The sequence below is a fragment of the Pogonomyrmex barbatus genome, unplaced genomic scaffold, assembly GCF_055798465.1.
Source record: "Pogonomyrmex barbatus isolate J1 unplaced genomic scaffold, ASM5579846v1 scaffold8, whole genome shotgun sequence".
In the NCBI taxonomy this organism is placed as follows: Eukaryota; Metazoa; Arthropoda; class Insecta; order Hymenoptera; family Formicidae; genus Pogonomyrmex; species Pogonomyrmex barbatus.
Window position 1 is genome coordinate 4,380,926 of NW_028297182.1, and position 24,259 is coordinate 4,405,184.

The window sequence follows — 24,259 nt, forward strand, 5'->3', positions numbered from 1 at the left end:
GCTCGGAGGGGATGGAATGCACTACGGTGGACGCGTTGCTTTTAAACAATTGCTTAATAGAGACGAACATAGATGGTGGATTGTATCGCAACAGGGCAACATATTCAAGACGAGATTACGTGCGATGATTTGACACGTATAGCCTGATACATTTGGGCGTTATCACGCGTCTATCTTTAAACGTGCTCTTTATTCTTCGATAACGAATTTTCGTGAAATTTTGCCGGACGGAGCTGTCGATCGAGGACTATTCCGTTTCCTGTGTTTTTTTTTATCAAAATGCCAGAAAACGTGAACGGAATGCAAATGTTCGAATTGGTAAGTAAATTTCGAACGAAGAGAGGTTTTTTTTTTTACGTGATGAGTGTTAAGATATCTCGATATCGCTCCTCAGTAGAATTTGATAAATTAGAACAAAGATTGAACAAAGATTTAAAAATATTGGACCTCTCTTCATTCATAAATGATTTAAAAATAAATTACATTTCTTCGAGAAACAAGCTTCAGAGGAATGTGAATAATTTGCATAATTATATTCATATTGAGTTGAATATATATCATATTTCAATGAATTTTAATAGATCTCCACTTTCGCATCAAGCTCGGTATAAAAAAAGGATGCGTAATATTATTAATTACGATTATTAATTAATAAATAATAATTAAAATTATCAATTTTTTTTAATGGCACCTGCTAAAAAAAATTAATTGCAAATCGATTATAAAGTTTGCTATTCAAAAGTAAATGTGAAATAAAATATTGTTAAATCATTGTTTAATCGACAACTATAAATAACTTATAAAATGAATATATTTATCTAAATATCGCGCAATAAAGGACGCAGGAATTATTAAATCTTATGTATGTTGTATTATTATTTGTGTATTTATTATTTTTATCATAATCGAGCATTGACGTTTATAAAAACAGAAAATTGCAGAGATTTGCATAAGCACAACATATTTAATTGCGTCAACTGCATTCTCTGATATGTGGAATACTTGTTTCAATATATCTATTTATCTTGTTTTGCAATTCTGAATACGATTATATTATTTCTAGAGAGTACTTTAGATTAAATTTTAATATCTCACGCAAACAATGGAATCTTCCTTCCTTAAATCTGCTAATATCTGCTAATAAAGGTTCAGGAAAATTCCATGTGTTCACGTTGTCGTCACGCGTTTAGCACATCCATAAGAATTAAATGTGACCGTCGAGATACGTTTACTCGATATGAATACAGTAATCAATTGCACAGAGATCAGAATTAGACGAACATATTCCGCAAAATAAGTACGCAAACAAAGAATAAAACGATCATGAAATCTGTCTCAAGATTTGATTTTGTTGTTGGCTGGCCTTAATATTAGCTACGATTATTAATGTGATTTCGCTCGGGAGACCATAAAGTTAACGACTGACAATAAATCTTCTTTCCTGGAAGCAAACGCGATTGAAATTTTCACTCAAGCGTGGATGCTCGGGTGAAGAAAAAAAAAGATGCAGCATTGCATAAGATGCCGCTTCGACAGCTCTCGCGTCTTTATGCATCGATCTTATTCCATTAATGTTAATTGGTGCCAGTCAGTACGTGGAAATAGCGAATTTGCTGATACAAGTGTAGATAATATCAGTATGGTTTATGTAATGTAAATTATTGAAACATCTGAAAAAAGATCTAGAAAACGAGCATGTTCCAGACACGTGCACGGAATTGCTAAAGATTAGATTTTCTCTCGTAGATAATTTTACAATATTATTTAGAGATTATGCAACTTGCATAACGAAAAAAATATTAAAAAATGAATGAACGAAATAAAATTTTAATGTTGATTAAAAGAATCTTTAATATATTTCTGTTGGCTATAAGCAAAACGATTTAAATACATTTAAATACATTTAAGAGTGTTCGATATGACAAAGGTCTTTTCTATTACGGTTTAAAATGTTTTCTTGGATTTTTCTTAATAATTATTAATAATTATTCGTTTGTCCTTAATAATTTGTTAATTTTATTAATTTGTTTATTTTTGATAATTTTCTAAAACACATTAAAAAAAAAATAAAGAGGGAAAAGGGATAAATATCTAGATATATTAATGGATCTATTAATATTTACATAAAGTGTATCTATAAGAAAACATGATAGGTCTGAAGTAAAAAACTGTAATATTGTAAGGTACTTTAAATGTTAAATCATATGTGTTTTTCAGAGATTAAACTGATAATTATTTCTTTAGATGGAAATTAATTTGTTTGCATTGATTATAGCTGATATTTTGAGTTTTATAAACATACTCATTTATGAATGATCTTTAAATGAGTTACATGATGTGTTTTTACAATTCAATGCCCGTATATTAATATACTTTAAATATTGATATCTGGAGATATATAAAATTTTTAATAAGTTTCTATGAGAAAAATATGCAGAACATATGTGAGCAAAAAAGTGTGATCTCACATTGAGTTGAACAGCAAAAAAAGAGTATTACTTGCTTTTTTATAATATTATTGATAAATAAATGTTTATATGTTTATATGTTTCTAAGAAAAAAATTTAACATTGAAACCTTTTTATTAATATATAACAAAATGTACATTGCAGCTATAAAATAATGTAAAATATATAAAATAATATAAAAAAACCTTGATTATTTTGTTTTTTTTTAAATTTTATATTTTTACGTCTTCTCTTTTATTCTGATATTCTTATGTTATTCTCTTCTTTTTTACAGATAAAATATTCGATTGATAAAAATCCAATTTTATTAAATATTAAAAGTATTTTTAAAAATAAATCATTATTGCAAGTAATCTTTTTGATAATAAAATTAAATATGTCTAATGATAAAGTTTTTGTTACAGTATGCAATTCCATTTTATGAAACTATATGCTTAAAGTATATTTTTATGATATTTTACTCGAAATATGGTTAAATATAATAGTCATTTTTTAATAAATTTATTCTTTAATTTTTTAGAACACAGATAATTTGACGGCTGCTCCAATACCGAAAGAAACAACAAATGATACGAACAGAAATCCCGAGATTACTTATGGTATCGACGATATCCCGCCATGGTATCTGTGTTTGTTCATGGCATTACAGGTTTCATAGTCATATATTTATCGTTTTTTTTTTTTTTTATACTAGATACTAAATGCGTGCGATTTCTTAGTATTACATGTATTTCAATTCAATATATAAAATAAATATTAAAATAAGATATTAAATAAATAAAATTCAGATTCTAGCAATTCCTGTCATAACTATATACACATCTATTTTGTACCGAGCAGCTGTTATGAAAAAAATGATAATTACACATCTTTAGCATTTAATTGGCTTGTATTCTGAAAAAAGTACGGAAATAATTATTTTAACGTTAAAGTATAAAGCAGATATATATCTCGTAGAAGAATAAAAACTTTTATCGCGTGATGTTTATTTATAAGATAAAAGCGAGACGTGCGAGCTATAAAGATATTAAGTTTTATGCATACATGACGACATTATACCATAAATTTTATGGAAGAAAACATTGTCAACTTACATCAATTTTATTTACATAATTTTTCGGAAATATATGCAGAGAAAATTAGCTTATGATATTAAGATAACTTTAGCTAAATGTTTAATTTCTCAAATAGTGAGCATTATTTTTCTTTATTAAAGAAAATAAAGAAAAACAAATGCGTTTGTAGCATTACTTGACCATGATTGGCGCCATCGTTTCTATCCCTTTTATTCTAACGCCGGCCCTTTGTATGGCCGAAGATGATCCTGCCAGAAGTCACGTTATTTCCACGATGATCTTTGTCACAGGTCTGATAACGTTTGTTCAGATTACCGTAGGATGTAGGTAAGTGTAAAATTATTTTGCAATAAGATGCAGTACATAAAATTTATTACTGCATTAAATACATATAAATTAGAATTAAAATAATATTATTTATCAAACTAGCAATTCTTTTAAAAATATTTTCTTAATCAAATCAAAGAATTATTACTATGTCTTTAAATTATAAGTTGAAGATAATGAAGTAAAAAAAGATCTCGTCAATCTTAGAGGGAAATCTATTTTAATAAAACTTTTTATTTGCAAGTTTACAAAATTAAATAAATTAGGAAACAACTCTCCCGATGTTATAATAAATCTACTTGCATTAATTAATTAATAAATTAATCAAGTATGTTGCACCAGATTGCCATTGGTACAGGGTGGTACTATATCGTTCCTCGTACCGACTCTGGCGATATTGAATCTACCGCAGTGGCAATGTCCCGCGTCGGAAGTTATGGAGCAAATGTCCCCTGAAAACCGGACCGAACTTTGGCAAACTCGGATGAGAGAATTGTCAGGAGCGATTGCCGTTTCCTCTCTGTTTCAAGTAATTATCGGGTTTGGAGGTGAGCGTCTGGCTTTAATTGGTCCGTATTGGTCGCATAATACACTTTTCGTTCCCTCTCTTTCCTTCATTTTTTTTAACGAGGAATAATAAAAGCACATATATATGCAGGTATTGTCGGGTACTTGCTGAAATTTATAACTCCATTGACAATTGTGCCGACGGTTTCATTGGTTGGGCTATCCCTCTTCGAAAATGCTGCGGATGCTGCATCTCAGCATTGGGGTATCGCGGCTGGGTACGTAAAAAAATGTACTGTATAAATTATATATATATATATATATATATAATATTTTTTTGGAACTTTATAAACATTAATGAATATTTATAGAACAATAATATTACTGACTACATGTTCTCAAATAATGGTCAACATTCCATTTCCGTTTCCAATGTATCGTAAAGGCCAAGGACTCCAGATCATCTGGTTCGAATTGTTCAAACTCTTCCCAGTGAGTACCAAGAAAAAACCTCTAACAATGACGCGAATTATAATACAAATAAATGATTCTATCGTATCGTAAGTCTGAATATTTATTAATTATATTTCTATTTAAAAATGTTACCTTGAAAGAGCTTTTACATCAGTTTATGAAATTGTCGGTTCTATAAATTCACGTATGAATATATTGTATTTAAATTGAAATACTTGTTGCTCTAGGTTTTGCTGACGATAATCGTCATGTGGATAATTTGCGCTATATTAACAGTAACCGACACATTACCATTCGGTCATCCCGCTAGATCCGACAGTAAATTGAGAATTATAAGCGACTCACCCTGGTTTCGGATACCATATCCCGGACAGTGGGGTGTACCCACCGTAACATTGTCGGGTGTACTTGGTATGTTGGCGGGTGTATTAGCGTGCACAGTCGAATCCATCAGCTATTACCCAACCACTGCAAGAATGTGTGGTGAGTACATTTATTTAAGAAACTGTGTTTAAGAACTGTGATTTTTCTTCCCAAGAGATGAATGCTACGATAATAAAATTATATCGAATCCTCTCTTTCTAATTCCAAGGATGCCAAAAGAACAGACAGCAAGAGTGTAAATAATGTTATTATTTACAATTAAAAATCTTTTATCAATGATACTTAACACCTTAGATAGAACAAGAGTTAAAAGCAAAATTTTTACTACAACAATGATGCAGTGTTTGTGATTTATCGAAAATTTTCAGGCGCACCTCCACCACCGGTTCACGCGATCAATCGTGGTATCGGAATAGAAGGTCTCGGTACAATGCTGGCCGGACTTTGGGGTAGCGGTAATGGTACAAATACATTCGGCGAAAATGTCGGCACAATAGGTAACAGACAATTTATACGCTTTCACCATGAGCTTAATATAAATTCATAATGCAAACATCATCTGATGAACGTAACGCTAACGTAATGCGGAAATAATTAGGGGTCACCAAGGTCGGCAGCCGTCGAGTCATACAATGGGCCTGCCTCTTGATGATTTTGCAAGGGGTGATCAGCAAATTCGGCGCTGTGTTCATCATAATTCCCGAGCCGATAGTCGGCGGAATATTCTGCGTTATGTTTGGGATGATTTGTGCATTCGGTGAGTGTAAATTAGAATTCTATAATATATCCTTGATCGCGAAATTAAATATTAATTTTATAAATATCAATAACAAAAGAACCACTAGAATCACTAACAAAAGAACCACTAGAATCACTAACAAAAGAATGTGTTTAATATAAAACCCACCTGTGATCTGTGCGAGATAAGTAAAATTGATCATGGATGGACAATGGATTTTGAAAAAGAGATATTGAATTTAATCACAATATTTGTATAAGTAATTAGAATTTTACTTCTATTAAGATTACTTCTATTATTTCCTGTATTTTATTATTTTTATTAATCTATAATTTTTTTCAGGTTTGTCAGCATTACAATATATAAATCTTAATTCTCCGAGAAATCTATTCATTCTCGGTTTATCTATGTTTTTCCCTCTGGTGAGTATGCACAAGAGAATACTTAATTTGACAAAGAGAGATAAAGAGAGAAAGAAAGACAGATTTTCTCATTTATTCGCGTATCAATGCAGGCAAATGAATTGGACACATGCAAGATTTATTTCAGGTTCTATCGAAATGGTTGATCAAATATCCAGACGTGATACAAACGGGAAATGCTATAGCGGACAGTGTATTCACTGTATTACTCAGTACTACTATTTTAGTAGGCGGTTTTTTAGGCTGTTTCCTGGACAACATTATTCCAGGTATCGTTGATAGAAATAACAATGGAGATGTTTTTATTAATTCTTTCAAAATTAAGGTAATGCGAAAGATCGTGGATTGGAGGCTTGGGCGAAGGAAATGGAACTGACCAATGGCGCGATTGACAAAAAGACTAGCGAAGCGCTTAGTGCTGAATACATTCCAAATACTTTCGATTTTCCATTTGGAATGGATCTACTGAGAAGGTATTGTTGTATACAGCTCTTTATCTATTTATAAATGTAACACTTAATATTTTTATAAATTAATATTTTTCAGATGGAAGTGGACATCATACATTCCATTTTTACCCACTTATCAGAAGTTGTAAATGCGCCAAAAGTAAATAACGCAACTACTTCATATGCCTGTTCATCGCGAGATATGACCTGTAATCGAAAAACTGTGATGTAGAAAGAGACAAATTTGATATCATAGAGTTATAAAAACTTTTATAACACGTATGAATTATACTGGTTTTAATTTCAGCCACACAGCCATCTCACATTTGCTTTGTCATGTCGTTACAAATTTTATACATAAAGGTTTATAAAATAAAGTTTAAAATCAGTGTTATAATATAAATACTATAATCATACATGAATATTATCAAAAGATTGGATATGAGGAGGAACCTAACGACGACAATTTTATTAAATATTTAAGACAAGAAGCTCTAAGATATCATATATTTTTGTTAAATTATGATTCTTTGATTATATTATATTTTATATGTCATAATGTTACAAAAATTTTACTTTAATGTTGTAGAGTAAGAAATTAGATAAATAATACATAAATATAACATAAAAATAAATTATATTTTATTCCTAATTATTTCATAAAACTCGGTAAAATTATTAATTCTTAGTGTATATGTATGAGTTATTCATTACAAACAACATACAAATTTAAAAAATATTTTGTTTATAAAAAAACAATAACGTCAGTATTTCCTAAAACTTGATATATCTTCATGTGTGATATAAAGAATTCTTTCTCTACTTCCTGACACAAATCGACACAAATTTGTATGCAAGTAAGGTTGTCAAAACAGGATAAAAAATCCTGTATTTTTCGTATTTTCCAATTGCTAATAAATCATTAATTAATAAAAATTCGTAAATAAACATATGCCTACGAAATATAGTTTTCATTGTTGCTAGAAACGAGACGTTTGGATGCGTGCAAATAAGCGAATAGTGCATTATTTGTAGATCATACTCCCAAACATCTCATCGCATACTCTACAAATCGTAAATGCGCGTAATATTAAACTGCCTCTCCAAATCCGCTCTTATCTTTTTATTAATTATTAACTTTTTATTAATTGTGAAAGTCGCGGAAAGGATTTTTTTATTTATTTTCAATAAAATCGGCTTTATGTCGATTTCTGCACATAAGCTCTCTATCAATAATGATTAGATAACATGTAAAAAGATACATAAACAAATACATGTATAACTCAAGCAATATCAAAACAATATTGTATAATGTCATGTGTTTCATATTCCAAGTTTTCCTTCTAAAATTAAAGCTTTTGCAGAATGTATGCATATTTTAATATGACGCATACGCATTTAATATGACGACATTAATTTTGCAGATGTAGAAATGGATACATAAGAATGTCACTAATTTATTACTTCAGAACACTGAACACAAAATAATAATTGCGTCTCAAGAAATACTATGTAAGTACTATAAATGATGTATGTGAGATCATGTAAGTATCATAAATGAAATGTATATGATCCTGTTTTAATCTTTAATGGATTACATAAGAGAAGATTGCATTAAATTTATTCTGCTTTCTGTACATTTACCAATACTAGTATTATTACAGTACTGAAAATGTATCCGTAATTTGTTTCAGATATTATAGATTTTCAATATTGTTAAAGAAAATCGGAATACAATCTAGGATTTGACATTTTGTGATTAAAATAGGTACATATTTACACCTTTTTTGCTTTCCACTTTGTAGATACTTTTTTTGTAACATTTGACAATCAATCTCAAAGAAGAAAACAGATTGGTATCATTAGAAACTTTGGACATTTATGTTAGCATTATTTTAAAATATATTATTAATATTTAATTTGTATTAAAATCAATTTTAATTAATTTAATAATACATATTTAACTACATAACAGCAAAAAAGTAATTGTAATCTGAATTTAATTATAAATAATGACATATTATATTTATATCTCCCACTGCTTATTATGATGTCCTTTATAAGTACCGATATTTGCTGGCACAGTCATTACTTGTAACAAACTGTTGAAGCAGAGAAATCATGATTCAGAGAATACACCATTTTTTATTCATTTATAACGGTAAATACAACTTGAACAAATTATTATAAATCATTTTAAATATCATTAAGCATACACATTAAGCTACACAGCTTTAATACACTAATTGAATAGTACAATATCTATATATATTTTGTTATATAAATATAATTTTTATAAAGATTTAGAAGCCTTTCAGAACGCAAGTATAGTTTATATACAATCTCTTTTTTAAAATTATTATTAACATTAAAAGTTTTTCTTAAGATAAGGAGTTTTATTTCACTTCGTTATAGATGTGTCGATATAATGTTAAATATAATAATGAAATGATATATTTTCATAACATTAATAAACAATTCTATTTCTTTCTCGATTGAGAAAGTAGTAAATAATAAAAGAAACTTTTAATCAATATTAAAAATTTGCGTAATGAACTTGAGAATCAATATGTTGTAAGTTCGCTAAAAATAACGGTATGTAGTTGATAATTATTTGAATTTAGATACACAGATTTAGATATATGATATTTAGAACTTAAGAATCCACTTTCGAGAATAAGCTGTGACTGTTTCAGTTATTTTTGTATTGATCATGACTTTTTTGTTGTGATCATAAACTTATCAATAAAAAAAAAATCTTTAACTACGGTTTTATAGTTTTTGCAAAAGTCAAATTTCGAAGATATAATTTTATTTCATATTTCTGTTTCTTATAAAAAGTACATTTCTATAAATGAAAAATTTGTTTAGATGAATATTACTGAATTAATAAAATTGTTACTATATAAAAGTTTACTAAATTACATTACGGCTCTTTACCAACATGAAGAAAAATATTTGACAAATCCAAAATAAGTAATGAGCAGATAAACAGACCACAAACAATCAGAAAGATCAGAAATAACAGAAACCACTGAAGAAGTTACAATCGCTACAGCTTACAGAGAGTATACACCTGCAGTCAATTTTTTGCCTAATCTTACAATACCAAAAAAATACAAAATTGAACTTAGCGACAGGAGAGGATATCTTCTATGGAGAAGATAGTATTATGATTCTCAAGACTATACAAAATATAAGCCTGCATTCAGCAAATTTGGAAATAACTCGAGTCGTATTCACTGGAATTTTGAATAAACATATAATAGTGCGTGAAATACGTAATTTTTCGTATATACATGAAGTGCAAATTGTCGTCTTGGATTTCCATCATGCTGTACGTCCTGGTAATTATACTTTGAGCATAACGTATAAAGGTATCATTGCTAATGATGGAGGTTTTGTCAAGGTCTCATATATAAATGCGAGAAGAGATAAAAAGTGAGTAAGAAAACGTATACATTACTTAAAAATATTATGTAATGTCTAAAATGAGTCTACTATTTATGTCTACTATTAAGTATTATACTAATAAATATTATATAACAAAAATTAACAAAAGGCTATTAAAATTAATGATTCACAATAGCATAGGCTCTCTAATAAAGTTCATTAAATATATGAAAAATAATGTTATAATATTTACAAAGTTTTAGAAAAGGTTTTGATTTTGTTGCAAAATATGTAGTTAGTTAAAGTAAACACTCTGCAAAAAGTTATGAAAATAACAACATATAAAGTGATTATTCTTTCCTTAAAGAGAGATTTTATTAAATAAATTCTTTATAAATATTATCCGCGTATATAAAATAGAATTTTTAACTCAAACCATTTAACTTTTTAATTTATTTATAATCTGTAAATATATGTGCATAATAAAATAAATATATTAAATTGTAAAAAAGTAGTTGAATTGTAAAAAGTAGTAAAATAGAAAGATCACGTCTTGCACTAATAAAACATAAAAGCTGAAAAAATGTTTCTATTAAAGTATATTCGCTCTTCCCCCACTTCCTATATTAATTTAAATGTTATTGAAAATAGGAAAATTATCTCATTATACAATACATTAACAAAATTAATTAAATATATTAGATGGCTGATCGTAACAAATAATTCAGCGACAGGAATGCGACGTCTCTTTCCATGTTGGGAATCCGGATTAAAAGCTAAATTTTCCATTGCTGTAAAGGTTCTTGAAAATTACAATGTTTTTTCAAATTCAGCTTTTCTTTTTATATCTACGTCAAAACCTTTGACGCACTATATCATAACTCCTGAAATATCCACATACCGAATAGGAATTTTGATATTTGATAAGTATAACTATACTGATATTTCTTTCACACAGAACCTCAAATTATGGAGAAGAGAATTGGAAGTACAATGGGATCAAATTTTGAGATTAATTGAAGATGTCATAGACACGGTTGAATTTATATGGCGACAACCAGAAAGGTCTTTAAGGAAAAATCAACATGCGATCGCAGGTTTGTCAGATGATGACGTGGATAAATGGCAGATCGTACTTTACAGTAGAATATATTTAAAAAAAAATTAATTTTTATACTTTTATAATAAAACAATTATAGAATAAAAAACCGTAGTAAATATTATATATAGTATGTAAGGCTAGTAGTAATAAAAAATGGCATATTGTGAATATTTATATATAACGAATCGTTTGTATGTTCTGTTTAGAGAAGGAGATATTATTTACAATGAAAAAATAGATCCCATTGCACGCAAAATAGAGTTATCACGTAAAATAGGACGTAAAGTGGTTGGTCAATTGTTTGGTACCACGGTTAGTCCATCATGGTGGTCTTGCATGTGGCTGAACGAGGGTATCGCTACGTTGTTCGGCGTGTATACAATCAATCAGGTATTTTTCCATGTATGAAAAAATTTTTCAGGCATTTTTCGTGTATGATAATACTTTCAAAGAAAATTGAATATAAGTTCAATTTGAAAACACACGAGGAGAGAAAGAATATTCTTCCAATATTTTCAATGATATTTAAGTTGAACATAAAGAATTTTGTCGAATTCATGTAAAATCGTTTATAAAATTTTTATTAATTTTTATTAATTATATTGTTAATGGTTATTAGACTAATGATAATAAATTAATAATTAAATTATTATTTATTTTGTGACTATATTTGTAATGTCTAGATTATGCCTGAGAGTCGAATGTTGGATTTATTCGTAGTCCAGACTCAACAAGAATCTCTCCGTTTAGATGATTCACACGTTATGAATCCTCTTGGTTCAGAAATTGACAGTATCTCTGAAATTAATTCTCTCTTCTCTTTTACCTATTACATAAAAGGTATAGAGTAGTGAATAAATAAAGTTGAAATAATTAAAACATGTAAAATTATTTAAAAACTATACCATTTAAAATTATTTTAAAACTATACTATAAAATAAATTTTCACTTTACATATTTTAATTTACATATTTTTTTATTCACTGAAATAAGTAATGACATATTCTAAGACCAATATATTCTAGCAATCGAAATTTTTAATTAATTGTAGTCTTATCAATGTCTTTAAGAATTTCGATAAACTTATTGTACGTATAATTTTTTGCATGTTTGATCTTATAACGCTCATCTGTTGTAGCACCTTCTATATTGCGTATGCTATATATACAGCATACAGTGATGAAATTTTTCAGAAAGGGATTAATGTGTATATGAAAAGAAAGTAAGTATTTTCATATCTTGTATCTTTTCTCTCTTTTCCTTTTTAAAATAAATAATTTTTCATTTTTATTTCTTCGTTACATGATGTAAGTTTATATGTAAATAACAATTTACTATATTCTTTGCTATTTTGATGCTGTATAATGTTACATATAAAATAATTTTCTCAAATACTGTCTTACTTCTCGAAATAAGAAAAAATTTAAATGACATGTGTTAAAATAAAATGAAAATTTTGTATCCAAAAATTTACTATTCGGAATTAATGACTAATTAGCATTAAAATTTAATGTAATTATATTTTGAATATCTATATATGTATTTTCGTTTGTAGATGATAATGGAAAAAATTGATAAATAAAAATTGATAAATAAAAATTGATAAAAAAATTGATAAATTGATAAATATTTTTATAAACTTTATCTGTTATTCAATGATCTCAATTAAAATTCAATCGTTGCAATCGGTGTTGAGACTTTACAACTTATATTGTAGCTTTACACAAATAAAATCACGGGCGTTTGTCTCACACACTGATAACTAAATTGAAATGATACGAATGATACGAATTATGCGTGTGTTTTTTGACAATTATAAAAATTGTGTAAATTTGTCTGTATGCTATATAAGAGAAAATTATGTTTGCTGATAATATCTCTACAGAATATACATCATGAATAGAACTAATTTCTATACATTTTTGTAAGGATGGGATGTCTGGACGATTTTTGGACTGAAATGCAATCTGTGTATGATTCACAAACTATGGATTTGGAAAAAATCAATGTGAAAGATCTGATGAATCCTTGAATACAAGAAAAGCAATATCCTATTCTTAATTTAACGAAAATGTTTGATTCTGAATCAAACATGGACAAAAATTGTTCTAGAAACTGCTTCCGAAAACTGGACGGTACCGTTAACACATCAAGTGTATATAAATTTAAAACAAATTTTACCTAAATTTTGTCTATCCTGGGAACAAAACGCTTTCTTACAACGTGTTACAATTCTGAACACAATCGGTTCATAATAATTAATCGGCAACAAACTGGTAAATGACGATCAAATATTTAAATGTGGAATATCATTAATTTATTTATTCTGTTATATGAAGACTTGTTAACTATAAAAAAGAAAAAAATCATTGACTTATTTTTGTAACAGAGTTCTGAAATAGGATATATATGACTTCAAGATCGTATAATTAAAATAATTTAGAATTGTCTATGCAGCTTTTAGTGATTTTAATCCATCTACAATTACTTTTTTCTTAAAAAAATTATATTAATTTAGTAATCATATTCATATATTTGATGAAATACTTTGATTATTCTCTTCTGATATGCAATATTTATGAACAAAAGTTTCATATTTATTATATTATTTATTATATATAATTTATTATATTGTTATAAAGAAGTGGTCAACTTAATGATACGTAACATAAAATTCAATATTACATTAGTTTGTAAATATGAATTTTTTATTATTTATAATACGAGCTAAATTATTAATTAATATTTTAATTTGTATCTTTGGTTATATTTAAAAATAACATTTAATAATAGTCTATCTGTAATTAATATCAATTACATTATAATTTAATATAATTTAATGACAAATCGTAATTATTTATTTCGCATGACAGGATATTACCGGCTATATTATCATTTGGAAAGTTGGTTAAGAATTATAAATTATCCTAATTCCGAGAATTATACAAATATTAATGTTTTAAATCGTGCTCAAATCATCGACGACACATTCCATTTAGCGACATCAGGCAATTTAAATTTTTCTGTATTTTGGGATATCATAAGCTATTTAAAGTGGGAAACGGACTATATACTATGGTATCCTATGTTCAAAGCTGCTGAGTACATGTCATACTTTCTACCGTTTGATATTGTCATTCATCATAATTATTTATAGATTTGGATGAAGTTTCGAGAATTGAATATCCAGAAACGATGAAATCTCTAGCTTGCTGTAATGATACTCACAGTCTCCTGTCTCTCTTTAATAAGCTAAAGAAATTAAGAAATGATTACATCTTTTCTTATACAAAAGATAATGCACGGATGATCTCTTTTATTAAAAACTATATTTATTGGTTTTTATTACGTTATTCAGAGACATGCAAATGATGATTCAATTAATTACATTTTAGTAAACAATTTGGAAGAAATTAAGCCCAAGTAATAACTTGTTTTCAAATTTTAAATGTTTAATGCAAATTTTTAATTTGCATACAATTAGAACTTTATTACATTATTTTATTATATTATATTATATGCAATTTCTTTTCTAGAGAGATTAGTACAACCGCAGCAGTAATTAATATTATAAATAACACATATTCTGGTAAACTACTCTGTGAGGTAAGTTTTATTAAGCACAATAACTCTTTTCACATATTTTTGTTAAATTACGATACTTTGATTATATTTTATATGTCATAATGTTACAAAAATGTTACTTTAATGCTGTTGACTAAGGAATTATATAAATAACATATATATGTAACATAAAAAAATTAATAATTTATATTTATATATTCATAAAAGTCGGTAAAATTATAATTTTTAATATATGTATGAGTATTGTTATTGATTAAAAACAACATATAAATTTACAAAATTATTTTATTTATTATTTTATTAAAAAAACAATAACGTCAGTATTTTCTAAAACTTGATACATTCTGATCCTGTGTGATGTAAAGGATCCTCACTTCGTGGCATAAGTTTGTATAAGAGTTGCATTGTTAAAATAGGATAAAAAATCCTGTATTTTTCGTATTTCCCAATTACTAATAAGTCATTATTTAATGAACATTTGTGAATAAACATATCGCTATGGGATAAAGCTTTCATTGTTGCTAGAAACGAGACGTTTAGGTGCAAATAAGCGCATAGTGCATTATTTGTAGATAACACGCCTAAATATCTCATACCTAATATCGCAATATCATATCAATATCGCATACCTAACAACAATTGTAAATGCGCGTATTATCTTTTTATTAACTTTTTATTAATTGCGAATGTCGCGACGCGGACTAAGGATTTTTTAGTTATTATCAGTAAAATCGGCTTTGCCTGCATATAAGCTCTCTGTCATTAATGATTAGATAGCCTATAAAGAAATACATAAATGAATACATAAATAAGACACACAAGTAATATCATAACATTATTATATAATGTCATGTGTTTCATATTACAATTTTCCTTTCTAAAATTAATAATTTTGCAGAATGTATGCATATTTAACATAACTATGTTAATTTTGCAGATGCAGAAATGGATACGTAAGAATCTTACTAATTCAATACTTCAGAATACTGAATATAAAATAAAAATGCGTCTCAAGAAACTTTATGTAAGTACTGTCGATGATGAATGTAAGATGATCCTGCTTTAGTGTTTAATGGATTATATAAGAGAAGATTGCATTAAATTTATGCTGCTTTGTGTACCATTTCGATATTACTGCCAGTGCAAAAATGTATCCGTATTTCGTATCCGTGTCAGGTATCATAAATTTTCAATATTGTTAGAGAAAATCGGAATACAATGTAGGATTTGTCTAAGACTTGGTTTGTAGGTAAAAATAGATACATATCGATATATTCACACCTTTCTTGTTTTCCACTTTGTGGATATCGCTTTGTAACATTCAACAATCAATCAATCATTCGACAATCAATCTCAGAGAAGAAAACAGACTGATATCGTTAGAAATTTTTGACATTTATATTAGCATTATTTTAAAATATATTATTAATATTATTATAAATATTTTTATACATAATTAATTTTATAATAATTATTAAAAATATATACTATGATGCGTATAAAACTTCTGTACGTATATTTTAAGTATGTGTAAAATAGATGTCAAATAATATATAACGATTTTACATTAGTCTTATATAAGACTAGATGCCTAGTCTTATTTTTCGAAATTGATTATCGCGTGATTATTAGCGTTTTATGGAAAAGATTACAAAATAACTAACAAGGAAAGGCACGAATATTGATAATTTGTTCAAAATTTCAAATTATAAATGGCATTGTTATCCTCAACAGTTGAAATTCTGTGAATACAATTAACAAAATAAATAACTGAGGTACTCTTAGAGAATTTTTGTATGTAATGTTAACTTAAATAATTATTTATTGTTTATCAATCATGAAGATAATTTCTATTTTTAAATAAATTTGACATAAACATTTATCAACAGCGTTTGATTATATATTTTAATTTTAGAAACATTTCAGAAACTATTTGGAAAAGCGTTAAAAATATTTCATTAAATTTCTGCAAAAGTAAATAGAAATATGTATCAACATTTATTTGCTTCGAATAAAATTTTAAGATTATATTAATATATAAATTAAATATAAATAAATAAATTTCTGAATTATAGAATCTTCTGTTAACAATTTATATTAAAGATTTTGAATTCTTGGGTGGATTAGATATTGTCTACATATTTAACGGTAAATTTACGTCTAATATATATATACACATTGGTGTAGAAACATTTTATTACCAATAAAAAATAATGTAATTTATATACTATATAATACTATATATACTATATAATAAAAATTTACTATTCGGAATTAATGACTAATTAGCATTAAAATTTAATGTAATTATATTGAATATATCTTTATATGTATTTTCGTTTGTAGATAAAAATGGAAGAAATTGATAAATATTTTTATAAACTTTATCTGTTATTCAATGATCTCAATTAAAATTCAATTGGTGCAGTCGATGTCGAGACTTTACAATTTAATATTGCAATTTTGCGCAAATAAAATCACGGGCGTCTGTCTCACACATTGATAACTGAACTGAATGAATAATGTGAATTATGTGTTTTTTTTCGACAATTATAAAAATTGTGTAAATTTGTCTTTATGCTATATAAGAGAAAATTATATTTGCTGATATTGTATCCATCATAGAATACATCCTGAATAGAACTAAATTTTATACATTTTTGTAAGGACGGGAAGTCTGGACGATTTCTGGACTGTAATGCAATCTGTGTATGATTCACAAACTATGGATTTGGAGAAAATCAATGTGAAAGACCTGATGAATCTTTGGATACAAGAAAAGCAATATCCTATTCTTAATGTAACGGAAATTTTTAATTCTGAATGGACAAAAATTGTTCTAGAAACTGCTTCCGAAAACTGGACGGTACCGTTAACACATCAAGTGTACATAAATTTAAAACGAATTTTACCCACATTTTGTTTATCCTGGGAACAAAAGCACTTTCTTACAACGTGTTACAATTCTGAACACAGTCGGTTCATAATAATCAATCGGCAACAAACAGGTATATGACGATCAAATAATTAAATGTAAAATATCATTAATTTATTTATTCTGAAAACTTGTTAACTATAAAAAAGAAAAAATTATTGGCTTATTTTTGTAACAAAGTTCTTAAATAGGATATATATGCATTTAAGATTGTACAGCTAAAAAATAATTTAGAATTGTCTATGCTCCTTTTAGTGATTTTAATCCATCTACAATTATTGTTTTCTTAAACAAATTACATTAATTTAATAATCATATTTATATATTTGATGAAATACTTTGATATTATTCTCTTCTGATATGCAATATTTATAAGCAAAAGTTTCATATTTAGTATATATATTATTATATTGTGTATTATATATAATTTATTACATTGTTGTAAAGAAGTGGTCAACTTAATGATCCGTAACATAAAATTCAATATTACATTAGTTTGTAAATATGAATTTTTTATTATTTATAATACGAGCTAAATTATTAATTAATATTTTAATTTGTATCTTTGGTCATATTTAAAAATAACATTTAATAATAGTCTATCTGTAATTAATATCAATTACATTATAATTTAATATAATTTAATGACAAATCGTAATTATTTATTTCGCATGACAGGATATTACCGGCTATATTATCATTTGGAAAGTTGGTTAAGAATTATAAATTATCTTAATTCCAAGAATTATACAAATATTAATGTTTTAAATCGTGCTCAAATCATCGATGATACATTCCATTTAGCGATATCAGGCAAATTAAATTTTTATATATTTTGGGATGTCGTAAGCTATCTAAAGTGGGAAACGGACTATATACCATGGTATCCTATGTTCAAAGCTGCTGAGTACATATCACACATTTTACCGTTTGATAATATCGATAGTATAACATTCAAGATAAAAGGGATTTCAGTAAAGAAAATTGTGACAACTCATGTTGTTATGTTCCAAATATTAATATTAATTTACTTTTAATAATTATCTAAATTCTTTCTCTAAAAAATATGATGTAACTAATTTAGAAAAATAAAAGTTTTTTCATTTCTACATTTCTACAAGAAATTCAGTTTAAAATTTTTTGAATTAATGTCGAATTAATGTTATCTTTATTTTATTTCACAATATTTAGATGAAACTACTAATGCAACTGGGGCCACTTCTTCAAAAGATTGGATACGAAGAGGTATCTAATGACGACACGTTTATTAAATGTTTAAGACAAGAAGCTCTAAGATGGGCTTGTATTCTCGGTGACAGCGAATGCAAAAAACATGCTGAATATAAATTGCAATGGCATTTGTTAAATCCGATGTTATTTGTTCTTCTATTGTAATATTTTTACAATATTTAAAATACACGTCATACTTTAAATAAAAATATGTAAAAATACAAATTATAATTTTATGTTAAAATGTTTCAGAAAAAATAAACTGTTACCATGGTGGAGGGAATGGACGTTCTGTAATGGTTTACGTGTATCTAGCATTTCTGTTGACCAATTATTTATAGCTTTGGATGAAGTTCCGAGAATTGAACATCCAGAAATGATGAAATCTCTAGCTTGCTGTAATGATACTCACATTCTCCTATCTCTCTTCAATAAGCTAAAGAAATTAAGAAATGATTACATCTTTTGTTATAGAAAAGATAATCCACGGATGATCTCTATAATTAAAAAATATATTTATTTGTTTTATTATGTTATTCAGAGACATGCAAATGATGATTCAATTAATTACTTTTTATTAAACAATTTGGAAGAAATTAAGCCCAAGTAATAACTTGTTTTCAAATTTTAAATGTTTAATGCAAATTTTTAATTTGCATACAATTAGAACTTTATTACATTACTTTATTATATTATATTATATGCAATTCCTTTTCTAGAGAGATTAGTACAACCGCAGCAATAATTAATATTATAAATAATACATATTCTGGTAAATTACTCTGTGAGGTAAGTTTTATTAAGCACAATAACTCTTTTCACATATTTTTGTTAAATTACGATACTTTGATTATATTTTATATGTCATAATGTTACAAAAATTTTACTTTAATGCTGTTGACTAAGGAATTATATAAATAACATATATATGTAATATAAAAAAAATTAATAATTTATAATTATATATTCATAAGAGTCGGTAAAATTATAATTTTTAATATATGTATGAGTATTGTTATTGATTACAAACAACATATAAATTTACAAAGTTATTTTATTTATTATTTTATTAAAAAAACAATAACGTCAGTATTTTCTAAAACTTGATACATTCTGATCCTGTGTGATGTAAAGGATCCTCACTTCGTGGCATAAGTTTGTATAAGAGTTGCATTGTTAAAATAGGATAAAAAATCCTGTATTTTTCGTATTTCCCAATTACTAATAAGTCATTATTTAATGAACATTTGTGAATAAACATATCGCTATGGGATAAAGCTTTCATTGTTGCTAGAAACGAGACGTTTAGGTGCAAATAAGCGCATAGTGCATTATTTGTAGATAACACGCCTAAATATCTCATACCTAATATCGCAATATCATATCAATATCGCATACCTAACAACAATTGTAAATGCGCGTATTATCTTTTTATTAACTTTTTATTAATTACGAATGTCGCGACGCGGACTAAGGATTTTTTAGTTATTATCAGTAAAATCGGCTTTGCCTGCATATAAGCTCTCTGTCAATAATGATTAGATAGCCTATAAAGAAATACATAAATGAATACATAAGTAAGATACACAAGTAATATCATAACATTATATATAATGTCATGTGTTTTATATTACAATTTTTCCTTTCTAAAATTAATAATTTTGCAGAATGTATGCATATTTAACATAACTATGTTAATTTTGCAGATGCAGAAATGGATACGTAAGAATCTTACTAATTCAATACTTCAGAATACTGAATATAAAATAAAAATGCGTCTCAAGAAACTTTATATAAGTACTGTAGATGATGAATGTAAGATGATCCTGCTTTAGTGTTTAATGGATTATATAAGAGAAGATTGCATTAAATTTATGCTGCTTTGTGTACCATTTCGATATTACTGCCAGTGCAAAAATGTCTCCGTATTTCGTATCCGTGTCAGGTATCATAAATTTTCAATATTGTTAGAGAAAATCGGAATACAATCTAGGATTTGTCTAAGACTTGTTTTGTAGGTAAAAATAGATACATATCGATATATTCACACCTTCCTTGTTTTCCACTTTGTGGATATCGCTTTGTAACATTCGACATTCAATCTCAGAGAAGAAAATAGACTGATATCGTTAGAAACTTTTGACATTTATATTAGCATTATTTTAAAATATATTAATATTATTATAAACTATTCTTATACATAATTAATTTTATAATAATTATTAAAAATATATACTATGATGCGTATAAAACTTCTGTACGTATATTTTAAGTATGTATAAAATAGACATCAAATAATATATAACGATTTTACATTAGTCTTATATATGACTAGTTGCCTAGTCTTATTTTTCGAAATTGATTATCGCGTTTTATGAAAAAGATTACAAAATAACTAACAAGGAAAGGCACGAATATTGATAATTTGTTCAAAATTTCAAATTATAAATGGCATTGTTATTTTCAATATTTGAAATTCTGTGAATACAATTAACAAAATAATTTAAATAACTGAGTTATTCTTAGAGAATTTTGTATGTAATGTTAACTTAAATAATTATTTATTGTTTATCAATCATAAAGATAATTTCTATTTGTAAATAAATATTATAAATATTTGACATAAACATTTATCAACAGCGTTTTTATATATTTTAATTTTAGAAACATTTCAGAAACTATTTGGAAAAGCGTTAAAAATATTTCATTAAATTTCTGCAAAAGTAAACAGAAATATGTATCAACATTTATTTGCTTCGAATAAAATTTTAAGATTATATTAATATATAAATTAAATATAAATAAATAAATTTCTGAATTATAAAATCTTCTATTAACAATATTATTAAAGATTTTGAATTCTTGGATGGACTAGATATTGTCTACATATTTAATGGTAAATTTACGTCTAATATATATATATATATATATACATTGGGGTAGAAACATTTTATTACCAATAAAAAATAATGTAATTTATATACAACTAAATATAAAACATACGAGACGTCCTATACATTTTTATTAGGAAAATTCATCTAATAAACATAATGTTTATTCAATGTGTATTTTTAATCCAACGATTTGACAATAAATCTTAATAATTACGACTTCATTAAAAATTAATAATGTAATTACTTATGTAAGAAAACATTTAAAAATTTGCATATTTAATTGCATTCTTCTTTATTTTTATGTTAATAAATTTTAAGATAAATATTTTAATATATATAACACTTTGTTCTGTTAGCTTAATTTGTATTAAAATCAATTTTAATAATATATTTAAATATGTAACAACAAAAAAATAATGGTAATCTGAATTTAGTTATAAATAATGACATGTTATAATTATACCTCCCACTGTTTATTATGATATCCTTTATAAGTACCGATGTTTGTTGGCACGGTCACTTTGTAACAAACTGTCGAAGCAGTGGGATTCACAGAATATACTATTTTCTATCACTTATAACGGTAAATGTAACTTCATAAATTATTATAAACCATTTTAAATATCATTAAACCTATACAGTTTTAATACATAAATCATTGAAGCAATAGTACAATATTTATATATATTTTGTTATACAAATATAATTTTTATAAAGATTTAGAAGCATTTCAAAACGTAAGTATAGTTTATATGCAATCTCTTTTTTAAAATTATTATTAACACTCAAAGTTTTTCTTAAGATAAGATAAGATAAGAAGTTCTACTTCATTTCGTTATACATGTATCGGTATAATGTTTGATATAATAATGAAAGTATAATGAAACAATATGTTCTCATAACACTAGTAAACAATTCTATTTCTTTCTCGATGTAGTAGATAATAAAAAAAACTTTTAATCAATATTAAAAAATTGCGTACTGAATTTGAGAGAATCATTACGTTGCAAGTTCTAAAAATAACGGCACGTTGATTTAATTTAATTACTTGAAATTGGATACACAGATTTAGATAGACAAATATATGGTATTTAGAACTTAAGAATCTACTTTCGAAAACAAGCTGTGGCTATTTTAGTTATTTTTGTACTTTTCTGTTGTGATCATAAATCTATTAATGAAAAAAATCTTTAACTATGGTTTCATAGTTTTAGCAAAAGTCAAATTTCGACGATATAATTTAACTTTTTTATTTTTATATTTCTGTTTCTTATAAAAAATACATTTCTGTAAATGAAAAATTTGTTTAGGTGAATATTACCAAATTAATAAAATTGTTATTATATGGAAGTTTACTAAATTACGTTATGGCTCTATACAACACAAAGAAAATGTATTTGACAAATTTAAAATAAATAACAAGTAAATGAACAGACCAAAAACGACGAGAACTAGAAGATCAGAAGTAATCAAAAACACTAAAGAAATTACATCGCTACACAACGCTACACACTCTTACATATACCAAATGTCTAAAACCTTACGTGATAGGTTTGTCAATCCTCGTTTGCCAGATGTTATAAAACTAAAAAAATACAATATTGAACAAACATTAGAGACAGGAAAGGATATCTTCTATGGAGAATGTCGTATTATGATTATGATTCTTAAGGCTACACAAAATATAAGCCTGCATTCAGCAAATTTGGAAATAACTGAAGTCATATTAACAGGAAAGACTGATAGTTATTTAATAGTAGGTAAAGCACATATTATTTCGTATATACACGAACTGCAAATTGTCGTCTTGGATTTCTCTGAAGTTCTACGTCCTGGTAATTATACTTTGAGCATAACGTATAAAGGTGTTATTGCTAATGATGGAGGTTTTGTCAAAGTCTCATATTTAAATAAGATAGGAGAAAAAAAGTGAGTAAGAAAACGTACATATCACATTAAAAATATTATGTAATGTCTAAAATGAGTCTACTATTTATATCTATTAAATACTGATAAATATTATATAATAAAAATTAAAAAGGGTCTCTGAACTAGTAAAAATTAATGATTCACAATGGTATAGGCGGTCTAATAAAGTTCTTTAAATATATAATAAATAATATGTTATAACTCTGTTAATGTTATAATATTTATAGAGTTTTAGAAAAAGCTTCAGCTTTGTTGCATAATATATAGTTAGCTAAAGTAAACACTTTGCAAAAAGTTATAAAAATAATAACGTATAAAGTGATATTATTTCTTCCTTAAAGATGT

General features: G+C 26.4%; 3 protein-coding genes across 8 annotated transcripts in view; all 3 read left to right on the forward strand.

The window, feature by feature from the left end:
• On the forward strand, positions 1 to 16,808 carry LOC105424178 (solute carrier family 23 member 1). Of its 6 annotated transcripts, none has more exons than XR_016141085.1 (15): positions 1 to 318; positions 2,989 to 3,117; positions 3,714 to 3,871; positions 4,214 to 4,440; positions 4,530 to 4,656; positions 4,750 to 4,870; positions 5,080 to 5,335; positions 5,605 to 5,733; positions 5,835 to 5,993; positions 6,318 to 6,397; positions 6,525 to 6,666; positions 6,723 to 6,870; positions 6,944 to 7,006; positions 8,271 to 8,358; positions 8,541 to 9,236. XR_016141085.1 is itself a non-coding variant. In XM_089083835.1 (14 exons), exons 1-13 carry the CDS (start codon positions 280 to 282, stop codon positions 6,993 to 6,995), a joined length of 1,767 nt encoding a protein of 588 aa, XP_088939961.1. In that variant the 5' UTR covers positions 1 to 279; the 3' UTR covers positions 6,996 to 7,006; positions 15,864 to 16,808. The 6 variants fall into 6 exon arrangements, 4 of the variants coding, with proteins under 4 accessions (XP_088939961.1, XP_088939960.1, XP_088939962.1 ...); XR_016141084.1 differs by having other exon boundaries at positions 2 to 318; positions 6,944 to 7,125; XM_089083835.1 differs by lacking the exons at positions 8,271 to 8,358; positions 8,541 to 9,236 and adding an exon at positions 15,864 to 16,808.
• LOC105427774 (aminopeptidase N-like) overlaps positions 10,763 to 24,259 on the forward strand; it is a 27,229-nt gene continuing 13,732 nt past the window's right edge. The window contains exons 1-9 of the mRNA XM_089083861.1: positions 10,763 to 11,340; positions 11,548 to 11,731; positions 12,025 to 12,181; positions 17,581 to 17,934; positions 18,540 to 18,877; positions 19,053 to 19,234; positions 19,344 to 19,697; positions 19,811 to 19,880; positions 20,798 to 21,105. Coding sequence (XP_088939987.1) covers positions 10,823 to 11,340; positions 11,548 to 11,731; positions 12,025 to 12,181; positions 17,581 to 17,934; positions 18,540 to 18,877; positions 19,053 to 19,234; positions 19,344 to 19,697; positions 19,811 to 19,880; positions 20,798 to 20,926 — 2,286 coding nt within the window. The 5' untranslated portion in view covers positions 10,763 to 10,822 and the 3' untranslated portion in view covers positions 20,927 to 21,105. The remainder of the gene's footprint in view (positions 11,341 to 11,547; positions 11,732 to 12,024; positions 12,182 to 17,580; positions 17,935 to 18,539; positions 18,878 to 19,052; positions 19,235 to 19,343; positions 19,698 to 19,810; positions 19,881 to 20,797; positions 21,106 to 24,259) is intronic.
• Positions 22,503 to 24,259, forward strand: part of LOC105422282 (aminopeptidase A-like) — an 8,181-nt gene continuing 6,424 nt past the window's right edge. Inside the window, exons 1-2 of the mRNA XM_089083853.1 lie at positions 22,503 to 22,568; positions 22,703 to 22,722. The gene's annotated coding sequence lies outside the window, so the exon portion shown is untranslated. The remainder of the gene's footprint in view (positions 22,569 to 22,702; positions 22,723 to 24,259) is intronic.